Source organism: Symphodus melops, assembly GCF_947650265.1.
Source record: "Symphodus melops genome assembly, chromosome: 10".
Classification (NCBI taxonomy): Eukaryota; Metazoa; Chordata; class Actinopteri; order Labriformes; family Labridae; genus Symphodus; species Symphodus melops.
This window is the reverse complement of record NC_136700.1, coordinates 20,318,009-20,334,194: the sequence shown is the minus strand read 5'-3', so window position 1 is coordinate 20,334,194 and position 16,186 is coordinate 20,318,009. Positions and strand designations below refer to the sequence as shown.

The following is a 16,186-nucleotide window of genomic DNA, read 5'->3' as shown; positions in this document are numbered from 1 at the left end:
CCCACTGCACCTCTGGGTACGAGAGCCTGTTTAAAAAGAAGCTATAATTAAACAACGATTTAAATTCAAGAGCATAACTGTGCCCAGTGAGGTAATTCAAGGACTCATTAGAGATGTCAGAGGGGCAGGAGTGGGGACAGGAAACTGGCAACCAGATTAAGCCCTGATGGGACATGTTGTCCCTGTGGCACAGGACACTGTGGCTGTCATCTGCAGGGGACATAAGCGGAAGGAAGCAGGCTTGGTAGAAAAAAGTCCTGAGCAGAGGGATACAAGATTTTTCATTTTAGTTTTTGTTAAAGGGAGAAACAAAAAAGTTGCAGCAAGGTCTCCAGGTGACAGGTTTTGTTTCGGATCTCGTGCTTCCTGACAGGCTCACAAAGGGAAGGAGTTTGTGTGTTTTGATATCGGCCTTGATGAAGGGATAGTTTTAGTGTTGTCATGTATAAGTTTCTCTTCTATTATATGACCTAACTGTGGAAAAACACACGGAATGATTCATCAATCCTTAGACCTGACTTTTCATTCTTCCATCAGAAATCCCATGGATTAATTAGAGAATAATTCGGACATCTCTGACCAATGGTGCTCACTGCTCTCTCGCTCTTAATGAGACACGTTTGTGTCCCCCCCTCGCTTCCATTCACTGGAGAATATATCTGTTTGTTTTAGTTTCTTGTGCCATTAATGGATGCAATGATGCAGATTATCAGTCAAAGCCACTGATGGGTGTTGATCAGACAAAGAACAGCTGTTTTGAACAGACATGCTGAGTGGCATTTAAAGGAGCATGGTACACTTTTGTCTTTATTAATAATAATTTAGTTGATAAATCAGATACAAAATATTTTGGGGATATATAATTAATTGTTTGTCATAGCTCTCAAGACAAATTGTAGAATACATATTTTGTGACTTTGACTTCAAAATGGAATAATCAAAGTATTGCAATATTCAGAAATGAAAACAAATCTACTTGCATGAGAGGTGATACCTGTTTAAAAAGCTGTAAGTGCAACACACAATGAAACACATGGAGTGGCATTAGACTGTTTACTTTGCAATCAAGATCAAGTATAAATCCCCATTTCAGAGGTAGAGAGCAAATACAAAGACACAAACAGCACAGTATATGAAGAAAATGACCAGTGAAACACAATAGAGGATCACATAGAGAGTGGGATGGACAGAGAGTTGGTGTAAGTGGTATACAGTAGATATAATGATACAAGAGAGGAAGGTGGGGAACAGCTTCTGTTTGTTCTTTTTAAAAGATTAATGGAAAATGCCATTTTTGTTTGGACAGGCTTCATTTGAGATACAAGTGTATAGAAAGCTAATGGGAGTTCTTTTCATCAGACATCCCTCAGGAAAGGGAAACCGTGACTGTCTGTCCCTGCATGAGGCAATCAGTACAATTAATACAAATAATAATGAAACTGAGAGAGACAGAGAGACTAATGTTCCCCTGGCTGTCCGACAAAGTTAAATAAACAACTTAACGTTTCATTGCCTCTGTAGGATTGATGCAAAAAAAAAAAAAAAAAGAGTTTGCCTTTCTGGTTGTCCAGTGATGTTATCATCATCACCACCTAACAACACTTCTGACACATTAATTTCCAACTACACTGCGAGTAGCAGAGATTCTTTGAGTGACTAAGTATGAAGTGTTGAGTAAATGCTCCATCAAAGTGTTACGGTAGAACGCAGGTTGGGTTTATTTGGTGCAAGATGAGGAAGAAGAGTGCAGCAGGGTACAATATGGAGCATAACCAGGGATGACAAATGGCTTGAGGAAAGGAGGTAGTATATAAAAAAAAAAGAAAAAAAGGTGACAAGGGAGGGGGAGAGAGAGAGTGAGTTAATAAGATGAGGCCAGGAGGGAAACAATTCTGCAGCTTCTCTTCGCTGCAGAGCCTCTCTCTGATGAGGCGCTACTTTATCTCACGTCCTTGCCGTCAGTTTATCAAAAAAATCACATGTACATTTCATTGTTTTGTTTCCTTCACAAATAAAAATAAAGTTGCTTGAGGAGACACATCTTAACAACATATTAGCGCTTGAGGACCTGCTTGTCCACCATAAGTTAACTTACAGTTAATACTGAGAGCCTTTTTCCTTCTACTTCTTGGTACTTTAAATGCTAAATTAAATCTTCTCGGTGCAGGAGCCCGGGAGCCACAGTTCTCCGGTCAGTTTAAAATAGCTCAGAGAGACATTATTAGATCAGCACAGGGTGGCACATACCTGAAAGATCTGCTGCATGCACTGTTAAGTTTGCAAATACCAACACCATTCTGTTTGAGCGCATGACCGGATGTACCTTCTATGTGACTTATTGTATGCAAAATAAATATGATCTTATGTGCACATGTGGACCAACAAAATGGCTGTGGGAGAGCTCGTGGCATTGCACAGGCAGAAATCACATGTGTAAGACTTAGTCCAGTGTTTCCCTGCATTGATCTGCAGCTAATTGGCCATGGGCTGAAATACAGACACAACTACAGAAGCTTTCCCTGATTAGCATTGATCAATAGATAAAGGTGCTAAATCCTTGAACAGTTACATTTGGGGCAAAGGTACACACAGGCCGTCGTGTATGCAAGTTTGCACTCACAAACTGTCCAACGGTCCTGCGGCAACAAATTGCTTGTCCCCAGTGCCACGTGCAGAGAGTAAGCTCCAGCTCCAGCCTGCTGTCAGGGCCTTGCTGTTGCTACAGCTGCTGCTGTTGGCTGTGTATGCACATCTGTGTATCAGTGTTTATAAGTGTGTGTGTGTGTTTGTGTCCAGATTTAAGTCGCACAAAATGTCATATCAACTGTGGGGTCACTGCCAAAATCCTGAGCAATCTCCCTCTCTCACACTCACACACGTGCATGTTTGCACACAAATTCTCTCACCACCTCTCTCTCTCTCTCTCTCTCTTCTTGTCTCTTCTTAGTCATTTGACAAGCAACTAATGCAGCACAAAAAAAAAAAAATACTCCCCAGCCTGGTTCGCAACCACAGCATGCATTGCAACAAACAGACCCAAAAGGGCAGCCAGGTTTGGCTCAAGTTTCATTTAATGTCATTGAAGTTTTTATAAGGATCCTAATGATCCATTTATATCTAAAAAAAAAATTAATGAATACATCTTCAGGATAGCAAGACAATGACAGACCTTCCTGGTTAAACTAAAGGTCACATATTGTGTAAAATGCATGTTAGACCTCTAACACTAAGCCCCCCTCCCCTCCTCCATCTCCATCTTTTGCCTGCTTCCCTTTTTAGAAAATGGGCTTAAACAGGCAGTTCAGCGATGCTCCCTTCATGACATCACAAAGGGCAGTACCCCCTCCCCCAGGTGGGTGACACTCCCACAACTAGGTGTTTCTTCTGCCTTCTGAGCAAGATGCAAGAAAGCCCAATTCAAACTCGCCCTTTTAAGACAGGACGGTCAAAAAACAGCCCATTTACATTTAAAGGTACAGACACAGAAACCGCCTGTTCTTATGTGTGCTGAAATAGAGGGGTATATAGATCAAATACAGGATCAGAGTGGATTTACATCAAAAAAACTTCACACACGTTTATGGAGCTCTGAGACGTATTTTAACTTGATGACAAGGAGCATAGTATGAGTCTTTTCTGTAGAGGGCTGGAATAACATGCTTTAATATAGAATTACTAACATAATTATCACATTAGGTACTTCACTTGAGTTGCTACTTTTAACCACTTGTATGTGATATATTGGCATCACCTGTTCATTTCATTTGGTGAATGTTGGAAGACAATGTTGGTGAAAACGGAATCGTGATCACGATTATCATCGGAATATTTTGATATGAAGCCATTAAGGTGAGAAACCAATCTATGCATGCATAAAAACAGCAAGGACTATAACAATCATTGCCCAGTACGATCAAGTTTAAGAGCACTCTGAAGCACTTAACCCGTTGTATCCAGTGCAGATAAATAAGCCGCTATATCCAGTGTCAGCGAGTGCTTTAACATGCAGGACAACAAATGTGCTGATCGAGATATTGATTAATGGAAAGACCTCGAGGTCAAGCCGTTTTGCCGACGTAGCAGATCGTCTCTAAGAAAGCAGAAAGCAGCTCTTATGATTTTAGCTTGATCCCGTCATTGATCAATCGAGGTAGGTATAAATATAGTTTCATCTTTTGTTACTTTGTAGTACACTTTGAAAAAGTCTAAATACAACCTTTTTTGGATAATTCTCATAGTTACGACAAACACATTATTGATCAGCATAACATCATTTTTTCTTTTTTTTTAAAAGGAGCCAAATCAGGGAAATACAAAAACATGCTGTTATATAAGGAGACAGCATGGCATGCACATCACACTATACCCTGCCAGCTTACCTCAAAATGTAGGACTGTGAGATGCTAACAGATGGCTGTTCACTGTTTTAGTAACCTGTGTCTATCAGGGTGCTGTAAACAGATGAAGTGATGACAGGCTTGGGTTTGGTTGTGTCTGTGTGTGACAGAATGATAAAGAGACCGTGCACGTCAAAAGACCCACACACGCAGGAAGACACATTGAGTGACACACACATATGCACTCCATCAGATTATTCCTGTGAAGCCCTGAGAGGAAAACTTTAAAAGCTCCAGTCTATAGCCTTATGGAGGAAAAAAGGGGAGAGCAGGATTAAGCACAAGAATTGCGAGGATAAGAAACAAGAAAAGGGCAGAGAAGAGAGGGATGTAAATGAGAAGATGACACAGATGAAAATAGAGAGAATGAGACAGACGTTAGGGAAAAGAATCAGGTCCTCACGAAAGTGAGACGGAAGGAAGCGGGACGCACGTTGCTGAAACTGCTCCCCCTGTGTTTTTTTTTTTTTTTCTTCCTGCAGTGCTCTGTAATTCGTCTCTAAAAATATCAGGCAAAAAGGAGGAGGAGCATAAACAAACACAAGGGGAGGAGAGGAGAGAAGGAGGGAGGATGGAAAGGCGAGCAGAGAGCGCATAATGTAGCGAAACAGGTTGGGGGGAAAAAAAAAAAGAAAGAAAAAATGATAAGTGAGAGGAAGGCCACCTGGATGTGGATCTGTTTGTCCATGTGATGAGATAATGGGAAAGCAAGTGAGGGGAGACGGTGAGAGTGAAAGCCGGGGAGAGACAAGAGGGAGCATGTGCTCTGCTCTTTTCCAGGCAGCCACGTGAGCGCTTCTCCTCAGCTGCTCCGCTCACACTGAGCCCGCCAGAGGGGAGCAGAGCAGGGTCGCCACAGTCACAGGGAGAAAACAAACACGCACAGCCCATACCGGCTGCGCACAGGACACACTGGTCACAGCGTAGCGAGGCTCGCACGTCGCACCTGCATACTGAGCTTGCTATGGAGATTTACATAATCATATAGAAAATGCACATAACCAAAATACTATCTCATGATCTCTTCGTAAAGAAAACAACTATTTGCAGCATGTTCAGCTTTGCAAAGAGACTATAGTCTTTGAATCATGTTGCCATTAAAGCCACAGTCCAACGCAATACCAGGAAATGATAACAGGCATACAGCCCCTGGCTAAGTTGAGCTATGCATGACAGCAAGAGTTGAATAGAAAACGACACAAGAAGAGAAAGGATAACTCTCTGTTCAGCCTTACCAGGCGAGCTTGAAGCCTTTCATTAGTACAGTGAGGAGTGTCTGATGTCCATAGCGTGTTGTGGGCACTGGGCTGCCCGTTCACACCGCCGCATGCTGACTGACAGCCTGCCAAAGCTTCACCTCCCATACACAGAGCAGGAGAGATGCACGCAGGGAAGAGTGGATGCAGGGACAGATGGACGGTTTGGGGACCAACGTCCTGAAGGGTGATCCTCGGCGTTGTCCGCCTTTCCGCTACATCCCTTCGTTTGTGTCTGGATGCCGCAGTGCTGAGCAATTGTGCCAGAAATTCACACCTCCCTGGGGTTCTTCAGTTTTCCCAAAAGAGATGGAGGGGATCTGCTCTGCAATGTTCGCAATGCAACCTGCAGCATGCAGCAGAGGCAGCTGGGATGGCAACTGCAAAAAAAAAAAAAGTCAAAATGGCTGGCCGCCTTTTTTTTTTCTAACTCTGTCTTTTTCTATCACGCTCTTCCACTGCCCCTTAGAGCTACCGTTTGCTCGCTCAAACTCTCCGTCTCTCCCTCGGTCTCTGCTGCGGATGAAAGCTGCACTTGCTGCGCTCACAGTGAGCAGGCGCAGAACCCCCCCCCCCCCCCCCCACCCTCACCCCCTCCCTCCTTTCCTTTCTCCCCTGCGTTCTCTCTATCCTCTTCCCTAGATGGCTCTCTTTCTCTATTTCTCTCAACAAGATAAGCCTAGCTGGCCCAGTGTGGAGGGCTAGAGCAGGACAGCAGCCTCTGGCTATAACATCCTCTGTGCACTGACCCCCATCTCATCCCAACCCCCACCTCCACCCTCCATGATATGTTTGAGAAGGGTATTAAGAGGGGGAACCTGCTGCCGTTCTTTCCTCTTGCATTGGACTCGGTGTCAGCAGCTCACCCTGTTAATCTCTTAATGTATTGAGTGTGCTGGGGTACTCCCCATGTTTATAGCTGTGTGCTGCGTATGTGTTCTGCATGAATAAGAAGGATGTCATGGTGACTCAGCTTGCTTAGTTGGCCACTGTTTTTTATAACTGCATTACCTGAATTTAAAACTAACTTGGATGCTTGTGGGGCCTCATTTGTCTGATTAACTGGCAGAGCAGGCCAGTCGATTTTGACATTTTCCCCACATAGTGCAACAGTGTGCAGCAGACATACTCATCCTTTGCTGTGCTCCATATCTTTCTTTCCAAAACACAAGCCAGAAAGTATAAGACGTTGATTAAACTCTGACTGTGTCTGTGTATTCTAGTGAAATCTACTATAGTTAGGATGTCTAACCAGATAAAAACACCTGAATAGGACTGGAAACACTTAATTAGAAATGGCAGAAACAACAGCACCTCTGACCTTTCCTTAACACTCTTCCAAATCTAAACAAACTTACCCTACATAGTCTTGGTTGCCAAACTAATAGCTTTTAATCTCAGTTTTTGGGCTAGTCGTGGAATGTTTGCCTCAGAATAAGCCAATGCTGGCCAGCTAAAGCCTTTAAAATCTAATGCTCGCAGGTGTCAAATTGACCTACTAAGCCCACTGCCCAATTAAAATGTAGACAGTGTTGTGTGCTATTTGAGAGGAAAAGGTTGACAGGTCATGTCTTGGTTTGGATCAAAGGAGGCAAACCAAGAGATGTTTCAGAGATGGAAGCGGGCAAGTTAACTGGTTCAAATATAACTGTGTCCACCTGACATAAAAAGCCTTTTTCTAACAAGGTCTAACAAGAAAAGTGGTTAAACTAGGACAATACTGGATATACTTTTGGAGAGAGGTTAGCACGAAAAGGTTTCTAGACTGATGCATCTAGAACTGGCTTAACATTAAAGCTGCCATGTCCATGACATGGAAACCCCTGTGAGTGTTGACTCTGGGGAGGAAGGGGTACATCTATCTATCTATCTATCTATCTATCTATCTATCTATCTATCTATCTATCTATCTATCTATCTATCCATCTATCTATCTAGTTACATAATACTCTTTCAACAATGAGCACTGCTGTCAAAATGAAACTCGTCTAAAACTACTCCTGTAATGGTTTAACCTTCATCTTATTTTAGGCACAAGCACTGGATTAATTTTTCCACTCCCAACAAACCCCATCGACCAAACCAGGCCACAAAGGTCAAAAGAGCAACCAACCATTCACTTTAAAATAAGTTAACGTCAGAAATGATAGGCAACATGACCACAGGCACTGGGTCAGAGTGCAGCACATTCTCTCGGTTTAATCTTCTTAAAGCCCTGCACGTTACAAATTACACCTCATTAGGGAAGGCTTATAGTACTGCTAATGCAAACCACACAGCAACATCAAAACAGACATTCTGGTTGACCTGTCAAGATACAAAGCACACATGCTCCAACGATTGGATTGATAAACTATTTCATTGTTTGACAGATTTAATCAATTAAACTTTTGTCTTTCATCTTTATAATTATAAAAAAAAAAAAGTTTGATTTGATTGAGTTTGCTATGGAAATAAAAAAAACAAACAAACCCAAAACAATCCTGCACAATTCAAAGTTGTTGCTGCTTTAAGCATAGACTGCTGAGTCACTAAGCTCCATTCCCTCACTCTTCTTTATTCTGATGCAGATGGTGCAAGGACAGAGCCAGTACGTGACTGAGTGATGCAGAGGGAATCAACCAAAAGGATGATAGCACTCAGATGATGCAGGTGAACTTGGCCTATTATTCTGAGAAGCCTGGAGACAAAAAATGTCTCGGTCTCTGCAGCTTCTTTCTCTATCCATGATAATTGTATGAATTTTTTAAATGATAAATTTACATGATTTGAAGTACGCACAACGCAGTGACAGATGGATGCCGTTGGCTGTCTACCTAAATGTCACTGTTTCTATTTCAGTTACTACACTTGTTGCAGTGTTTGTTTTGTTACTGCCTTTTGGGCATTTATTTATGCAAATATTGGACAAATAACACGACTGGCCATGTGGTTCTTTCTAGAAACTGTTCTTCAGCATTTACAGTCAGTGAAAAGAAGGCATCATGTGGATTAAATGTCAGCCATAGATGCAACAAATAGTTCTGGCTTTATCACACAAGACTAGTTAGCTTGATGAGTGTTCATCATACATGCATTCTTTTGCTGTTGCCCTTTCCTGGTTGTCAGGTATGGCCTCCTGCTATTTACATTTGGATACCTACATAGCTATATGCAAATCATCTGATAATTCAGTCACTTAATGTGTGTACATTTTGTGTTGTAGATGCCTTTTGGGGATTTTTTTCGATGCAAATATTTGAAAATGTACGTTTTTTCTTCTTCTGTAAAACGGTGCTATTTGAAATGAAAGGTCAACCAAGAAGTCTTTGCTTCAGCTTTTTGACTGAGAGGAGAGTGAATGAAAATTGTGTTTATTATTTTCTTTAAATGTTCACAGTAATTCGCAGGTATCCATGTTGCGCCCACTCTACGGCTAGTTAATTTATTCCGTGCTAAGTTTACATTGAGTAATTTGTGGCAGCAGTGGGAGTCAGGATTGGTTTGTGCCAGTGAGTCTTTGCTCCCTTCCCCACCTAAGAAAGCAAGCTGCAATTCCACTATGCTGATTTATCTCTGACTATGGCTTAGTTTCTAAATAAACCCCTTTAGTCACAGAAGCCCATTCTGTAGGAAATAGCTTGTTTTCCACCTATTTCTCTCACTCTTTCCCTTCTTACAAATATGATTACTTCTGGCTTTAGAAGACAAGCAGACAGCCAGAATGCAGAAGTAGGAGCACAAAATAACAAACACTATGAATGGGAGCTGGCGTGCCCACTGTGTTGAGTAATGTTGGGTAATATGAAGTGCACTGTAGTAGGGACAAATTGCTGAAAAAAAACAACAGTGGACCAGCTAACTTCTGTTTGGTAGTGGAGTGGTGTCTGAAATGGTTACAGGCACTCTTGTATGGGTTAAGGAGGAAAGGTAAGAAAAAGAGCTTTGTCAGGGCGCTCGAGTATTAACAAACCGCTTCAAAGACCACTAAACTACCAAATGGAGGTATACTGCTATACTGTTGTGTTTTTCACTCTAACAGTAAACCTGTGGCTGATGCCATGCGGCTGTCAAATCTTAATGTTCATCTATAAGAATTCAATAAAATATCTAAGTTTGGTTTTCTTTCAAAAGGAAAATGCAAATAAAAAAAAGAAAAAGAAAAAAGAAACACTTGCCATTCAGCAAAACTGTCTGATAATACTGATGAACAATGCTTGTCAGGTCAGTTGAACATGTTTTTTGTCTATTGCTGTGAGAATGTGACCATGAGTTGGCTATGGTTCTTCATTTCACAGTGCAGCCTGGAGAATCATCTCTGTCAATGTTTCTTCTGCATTATGTTTTTATATTTACACATGTGTATCTTGGGTTAGAGAGGGCTCAATAAAACTATCCACTACCAGCAATCAATGGCTGGCAGCTACAAAACCTCAGCTCATTACAACAAACTGTGATTACTTTTTTCACAAGAACCTTTTACAACAGGGGGGTTTATTTAACATGAAGACATTTTCTCTCTTTTGTGTATGCGTGTGTGTGCGTGCGTGTGTGTGGACAACACTTAGGACGTTGGTATTAAAGTGGTGTCAGTGAAAACTTTAAGGTCAGTCTCATGTCACACTTAAGGAAAAGTAATAAAGGCTCAATGATTGTTAATGTTGTAGCCCCCCCATCCCTGGGGGGGCTACAGCGAATGCAGCAAGACTGAAGGAGGAGAAAAATTAAGAGAAGATGAAAGGTAAGAGAGTTCCTATCTTGTCTCGGTGTTGAACAGTGGGAGCTGTTACCAAAGCGTCAAGCAAGAGGGCATTAAGTCACTTCACACAGTGTCCATCTGGTGCCAACCTAGACAAGGCTTTCTTGCAATTTGTTACGTAAAGTACATATATACAATCAATGTATAAATGCAACCGGAGAGGTTTCCGGTTGTGTGTGTGTTGGGGAGAGTAAGAGGGAGGTAGTTTAAAAATAACAGGGAGGAGGGAAAGATGAGGGAAGAAACATTTGGAGATTAAGCTTAATAAGTTAAGAAAAGAAAAGACAAAGAGAACAATAAAACAAATAATGGGACTTTTTTTTTATTATTTTTTATTATTGTTACTATTATTATCATTACTAAAAATTCAAATTGTATATAGTCAAATTGTTGTCATATAATGCCATGGGAGCACAAACATGAAGCAGATGAACCTCTGTTTGAAAACATAGGGATGTTCATTGTTGCATTTCAGCTGAAAAAAAATATGAAGAAATATGATTGGAATAAAGCTGAAGAGGCCATGCAACAGGGAAAGAGTAGTTAGGGCTTTTCTTTATCTTGTATGTGTCAATGTTTGTGTGGTGGAGGAAGGGGAATTTACCGTATGCCCCCAACTTTACCTTGTGTTGTGCTTTGCAGCAGTTTGACTCTCTCTGGTCTGCTGAGGAGAAGCTACACAGAGGTGCTGAATGGACAGCTCCTTCAGAAGAGTCAACCAGTACAGAGTCAGAGATATTACTCACTGACGCCACCTGCTGACAAGACCAAAGACTAGCTCTCCTGGTAAAAGTCATGAAATGATCTACAGTTAATAATAAAACAAGTTCTTTCCATATGTATATGGCAAAAATCTGAATTTGATCACCGTCAGGTAAGATTAGATCATTTTTACTCTGTTCTCCTGAACACATTTGAAATAATAAAACAACAACATGAGTTTCTTGGTTGCTTTGTTTGAAAGGTTGCTTGATGTCAACAGATGTATTATGGAGTGAGTGACACACAATCCTCATTAGTCATTAATATAGTCATGTGATTTCTGCATCAGCTACTTTTTTCAAGCGTTTCTTGAGCCCTTATCTAGACCACAGAGTTTTCATTTATTTCTAAGAATAGCTTTGTCAGATAATCTGTCTTAATCCCTATACACTGCTTTGTGTGATTGGATGCAGCAAAGAGCCAGCCTTGTGGGCGTTTCCTACTCTGCAGCACATAGTATGGATTATGTATGTTCTCGTTCTGCTATTCATGTAAAAGAAATCCCCATTGATTGATTCCTACTGTCTGATCAGAGAGTGAAAGGGACGATCATTCCGACTGGATGGCTGTTTGTGGACTGGGGAACCAACCGTGTCGCGTAATCCCCTCAAGGCCACAGTGGGGAGACAAAGAGCTGAAAAGCTTAAAGCTTGCACAGTCTGAAAAGTAAAAGCAATACTTAGTGTATCCATGTAAACTAATACTTTTTTTTTTTAGGTCAAAATACATTATAAAACACAATAAATAAAGTTAAGCACTTTTTGCTGCTTTAAAACGATAAAATGTTTGGATTAAAGATGGGTAGTTTCATAGTTGAGGCTGTCGGTGACAGTAATAGGCTACAACAAAACAGGACTTTCGATTGAATGGCTCAGTTGGTAGAGGTCGGGGGTTTGATTCCCAGTGTCTGCAGCCACATGTCCGATATGTCCCGATAAGGCGTGTGAATGTGTATGAATGGGATGAGTTACTTCTGATGGTCGCTTTATATAGCAGCCTCTGCCATCAGTCTGTAAATGTGGAGGTGTGACCTGTGGTAAAAGCACTTTGAGTCAGTAGACTAGAAAGCCTGTTGGTGACAGAATAGCAGGCTGCAACGAAACAGGACAGGGAATAGTAAAAAGGTTGAACAGATAGAACAACATGGAGATGTCATGCAAAAACAAAGTCCAGACATCCAACTGCACAGCGCAGACACTACACAGACAACAAACACTGACTAAAATACAAAAGCAAACCCAGAGAGGGGGAGAAAAAGACAGAATGATGACAGTGATGATGAATTACATAACATGTTTGATAGCAAAAAAGAGTTACAATTCTATGAATAGCCATCTCGTTCAATATCTGGTCAACCCAAGAAAAGGGAAATACAGATGGCCTTCAGCTGGGATGTCACATGTGCCATGAATAAAACAACAAAGAAGAGCATGTGCTGACATTAAAGCAGTCGCTTAAAAAGGCCTTCAATTTCCTGTTTCAGCTGCAGCAAGCGGAATGAAAATAGACTGTTTTACCACAAACCTCTCACAGACTCACGCTCCTAATTACTACTCAAAGCAGGAGTGGAAGAAACAAAGTGGGAGATGTGAGCTGGAGAAAGGAGTTAAGGATGATCTCTGTTAACCTAAACTAAAGGTTTTAAGCTTCCAAGAGAAGAAACATTCAGTCATTGTAAATATTACTCCAGATAAGCACAGATCTGGCAAGATGAACTCGGCCCTCTACTCTTTTCATAGTTAAGGAAACTCAAAATCCACAGGGTAGCAGCATAAGTCAATACCAAGCTTTTGGTGGATTAGTCGAACCAGATAAGAACAGATCCCAAACCAATCCAAATTCAAAACAGTCTTTAGTTTCTGTCATTTTAAGACGCAGTAAGTCTCCATGTAATTAGTTAAATCAGGACACAGAACTAAATAAATATATTTTCCTAGTTGTCTTTGTTTGATAACTGTTGTACTCTTACCATAAGATCAATGGACATCAAGGACGTTTAAATATCCACTTATAGCTTCCACTTGATCTCATTGAATCTGTAGAGCATAATTTGAATTTAATTTGATTAGTTTGTAACTGATTTCCAATAAACATAGAAACTGTATTTACCATTGTGAAATGAAATACACATTTTTGAAACTGTATTTTTTGCCTCATCAAAAAGAAACGTTCTAGATTTTGGTTCTCTCTCCAAACTCAACATGTGATATTCATACAAAATTATCGTCAAAGGTAAATTGTAAATGGACTTAAACTTGTGTAGCGCTTTTCTAGACTTCTCAGGTCACACCTATCCATTCACACACTGACGGCAGAGGCGGCGATGTAAAGTGTCCTTCAGTATAAACGAGCAAGTATAACATTCATACACTCAATACATTCACACACCGCCAATGGAGCAACGTGGATACATGACAAAACTTCAGAGGTGAAATGCCTTGTTTAAGGACACATCAGCCTCTAACTGCAGGAGCTGGGGTGTGAGTGGCTGAGAAACAATTGACTCTTCCTCTGAGCCACAACCAGCACCACAGTACACACTGTAAACAATGGGACAAATATGGTTATATTAGTTTACCTTGAATTTAAGACGTTTTTAAACTTACAGCAATGTAGTGGGATAATTGTTTACTATGAGTATAAACTCAGTTTTTTGCTGTGGTAAAGTAAGGCTAAATACGCCTACTACCTTGTAAAGATAAGAGTTTATGATAACATCTTTCCATTTACATACATAAATGACCATGCATCACTGAGTCAACTGCTGTAACAACATCTAAAGCAGTTTTGCTCGTAGCTAGGGCAACACAAAAAGAATTAAATCATGTGTCTCTGCTACTGCCCTTGTGCTACATCATGGAAAGATTGTTGGCTAGCGAAGGTTGTGCAGTTTAAAGGTTGAGTGGACTGTGAACAGATGAGTGTTTTTGAAGGGACAATTAAGGTGACACACAGGGTTTCAAATGTTCTTTTCTTTCCAAGAATGATGTTTTACTGTCATTAAAAATAAAGCTTCACTGAAAAGAACTCACCCACTGTGAGCAGTTTCATGTTGTAAGATGGTGAGTGACAAAGTCTGATTCAGTAGAGGTGCTGATCAACTGATCAATAACAACAAATAGACAATCACTACACTCTTTCTATCTATGAGAAACAACACTATAAGAGAAACTGAAGCTGTACCTATTGTGCAGTACATCAATGACTCATCACATCTATGACCCTGAGCGCCTCAAAAACACTGCCGCTGTGTTCAGAAAAATAATGTCACGACACAGGGAGCTCAGGTTCAGCTGATCTCTCCGGATCCAGTCCACATCAAATACTGTGTACAGATTTTAGCCTCGACTGTATCAATGTAAAGCTTGTATTGCTATCAGAGGACAGAAATGTCGAAAAGTGACTCAATGGAAGCTGTGTTATCATACTCACTGGAAAGCACAGTTAAAAGATCTGTCATTTTCTCATTTTATTTATTTTTCAGCAGTAATGCAAGAACATTATTACATAACTACACAAAGCCAGTCCTGTCACCACTACAAAAGATGACTCGCATGACCTCATCGAGAGAGAAACACTCCTCACTGTTGCGAAGAAGCCAAAACGGTCAGATGTGCTGTCACTGAGGGCTTGTTCACTGTTGTTAACACTTACACCCCATCTGTGTCCTCATGTGTTATCCTCTGAACAACTTCTGCGTAATCTTTATCAGAATAAACCAGCTGACAAAAACACAGCAATGCCATATATGACGCTGTCTGAGTCAAGTCTATTCTATTTCAGTACAGCTTTTCCATTTGTAAGAACGTGACGCTGCACTCACTTTTGTGACTTTATGAAAGCGTTAGAGCAGCAATTTATTAAAAGCCTCTGATTGTAGAGTGGTGATGATGGGATAAGGGATTGGCTGGAGAGATATTGACTGACCCCTCCCTGGCAATCCCTTCATCTAGTCATTCAGGGCTGTTGCCACAGAGACGACCCTGCCATCATCAAAGCTGGGAGCGGTCCAGCCTGCTGCTTCAGGGCCACTTGTGGACCTTCCCTGCTCTTTTCAGTTAGACGTTTTGACAGGGATAACACAATACTAAGCCCCAAAGAAACACTCACACACTGACGTTAAATTTGCCTACCATTGGTTGCTATGCCATTACCACCCACTAAAGGACGGCACTTGAGCTATTTTGAGTCTCACAAATGATCGACGTCATTGTTGGTGACAAAGCAACAATCACCCAGCAAGGCCTCAAGCTTTCAGACACCTCAACTTTGCACTGAGGAAATCTGCAAAGCCTCATAACATGAATCTGAGTGAAGACACGCTTCTTTTTCCACATCAGGCCCACACTGGGGATGCAAACCTGAAACCCAGGATAACATTAGAAAGGTCACATCTTGCAAATGGGGTGACTGTTTTCAAATGTCCTCCGATTTGCTCTGACTTACATAACTCCCCAGATAGTTTAAATATAATAAATAAATATATATTATATTTCATATTTAGCAACCTTGCACCTACAAAGAAATGTAAAACTTTGGAACATTGTATTTGACATTTATCCTTTTATTGTACACTAGAGCCTTTGTGCTAAAAAGCCAAGAATTGGCGACACCTGTATCCAAAACACACTGGGATTGATTGATTGATTGATTGATTGTAAGATTATTGTCACCAAGACTTAGATGGGCCCTTGAACCCCTGAACTGGATACAGCTCAGCACCCACCATCACGTCAACAATGCATAGATTCCTCGAGGGACATGACTCTCAGGATTTTAAAGAAAAATACACCTAGACTAACATGAAAGAAGGTATTACTTGTAAATAACTGGTGCGCAGCTAAAGATGCTAAATGCTCAAGTTTATGTTGTATCAGCAAATGTATGTGATAATAGAATTAGCAGGTGACTGGGCCTTGTCAGTTTTATTTGCAGTGTTATTGAATATGGCTTCTTGAACTCTGTCTAAATGGATCATCATCTGGCTAATTCTAAAGGTAATACACATTTTATTTGCACATATAAACTAAATG

At 40.9% G+C, this 16,186-nt stretch overlaps 1 protein-coding gene across 13 annotated transcripts in view; it reads right to left on the bottom strand.

Moving 5' to 3' along the window:
• gramd1bb (GRAM domain containing 1Bb) overlaps positions 1 to 16,186 on the bottom strand; it is a 115,733-nt gene that overhangs the window by 36,749 nt on the left and 62,798 nt on the right. The window contains exon 1 of one of the 13 annotated variants that reach the window (XM_079354868.1): positions 5,633 to 6,189. The exons of the other annotated variants lie outside the window; for them this stretch is intronic. Coding sequence (XP_079210994.1) covers positions 5,633 to 5,655 — 23 coding nt within the window. The 5' untranslated portion in view covers positions 5,656 to 6,189. Of the gene's footprint in view, positions 1 to 5,632; positions 6,190 to 16,186 lie in introns of those variants that run through there. 13 annotated transcript variants of the gene reach the window in all.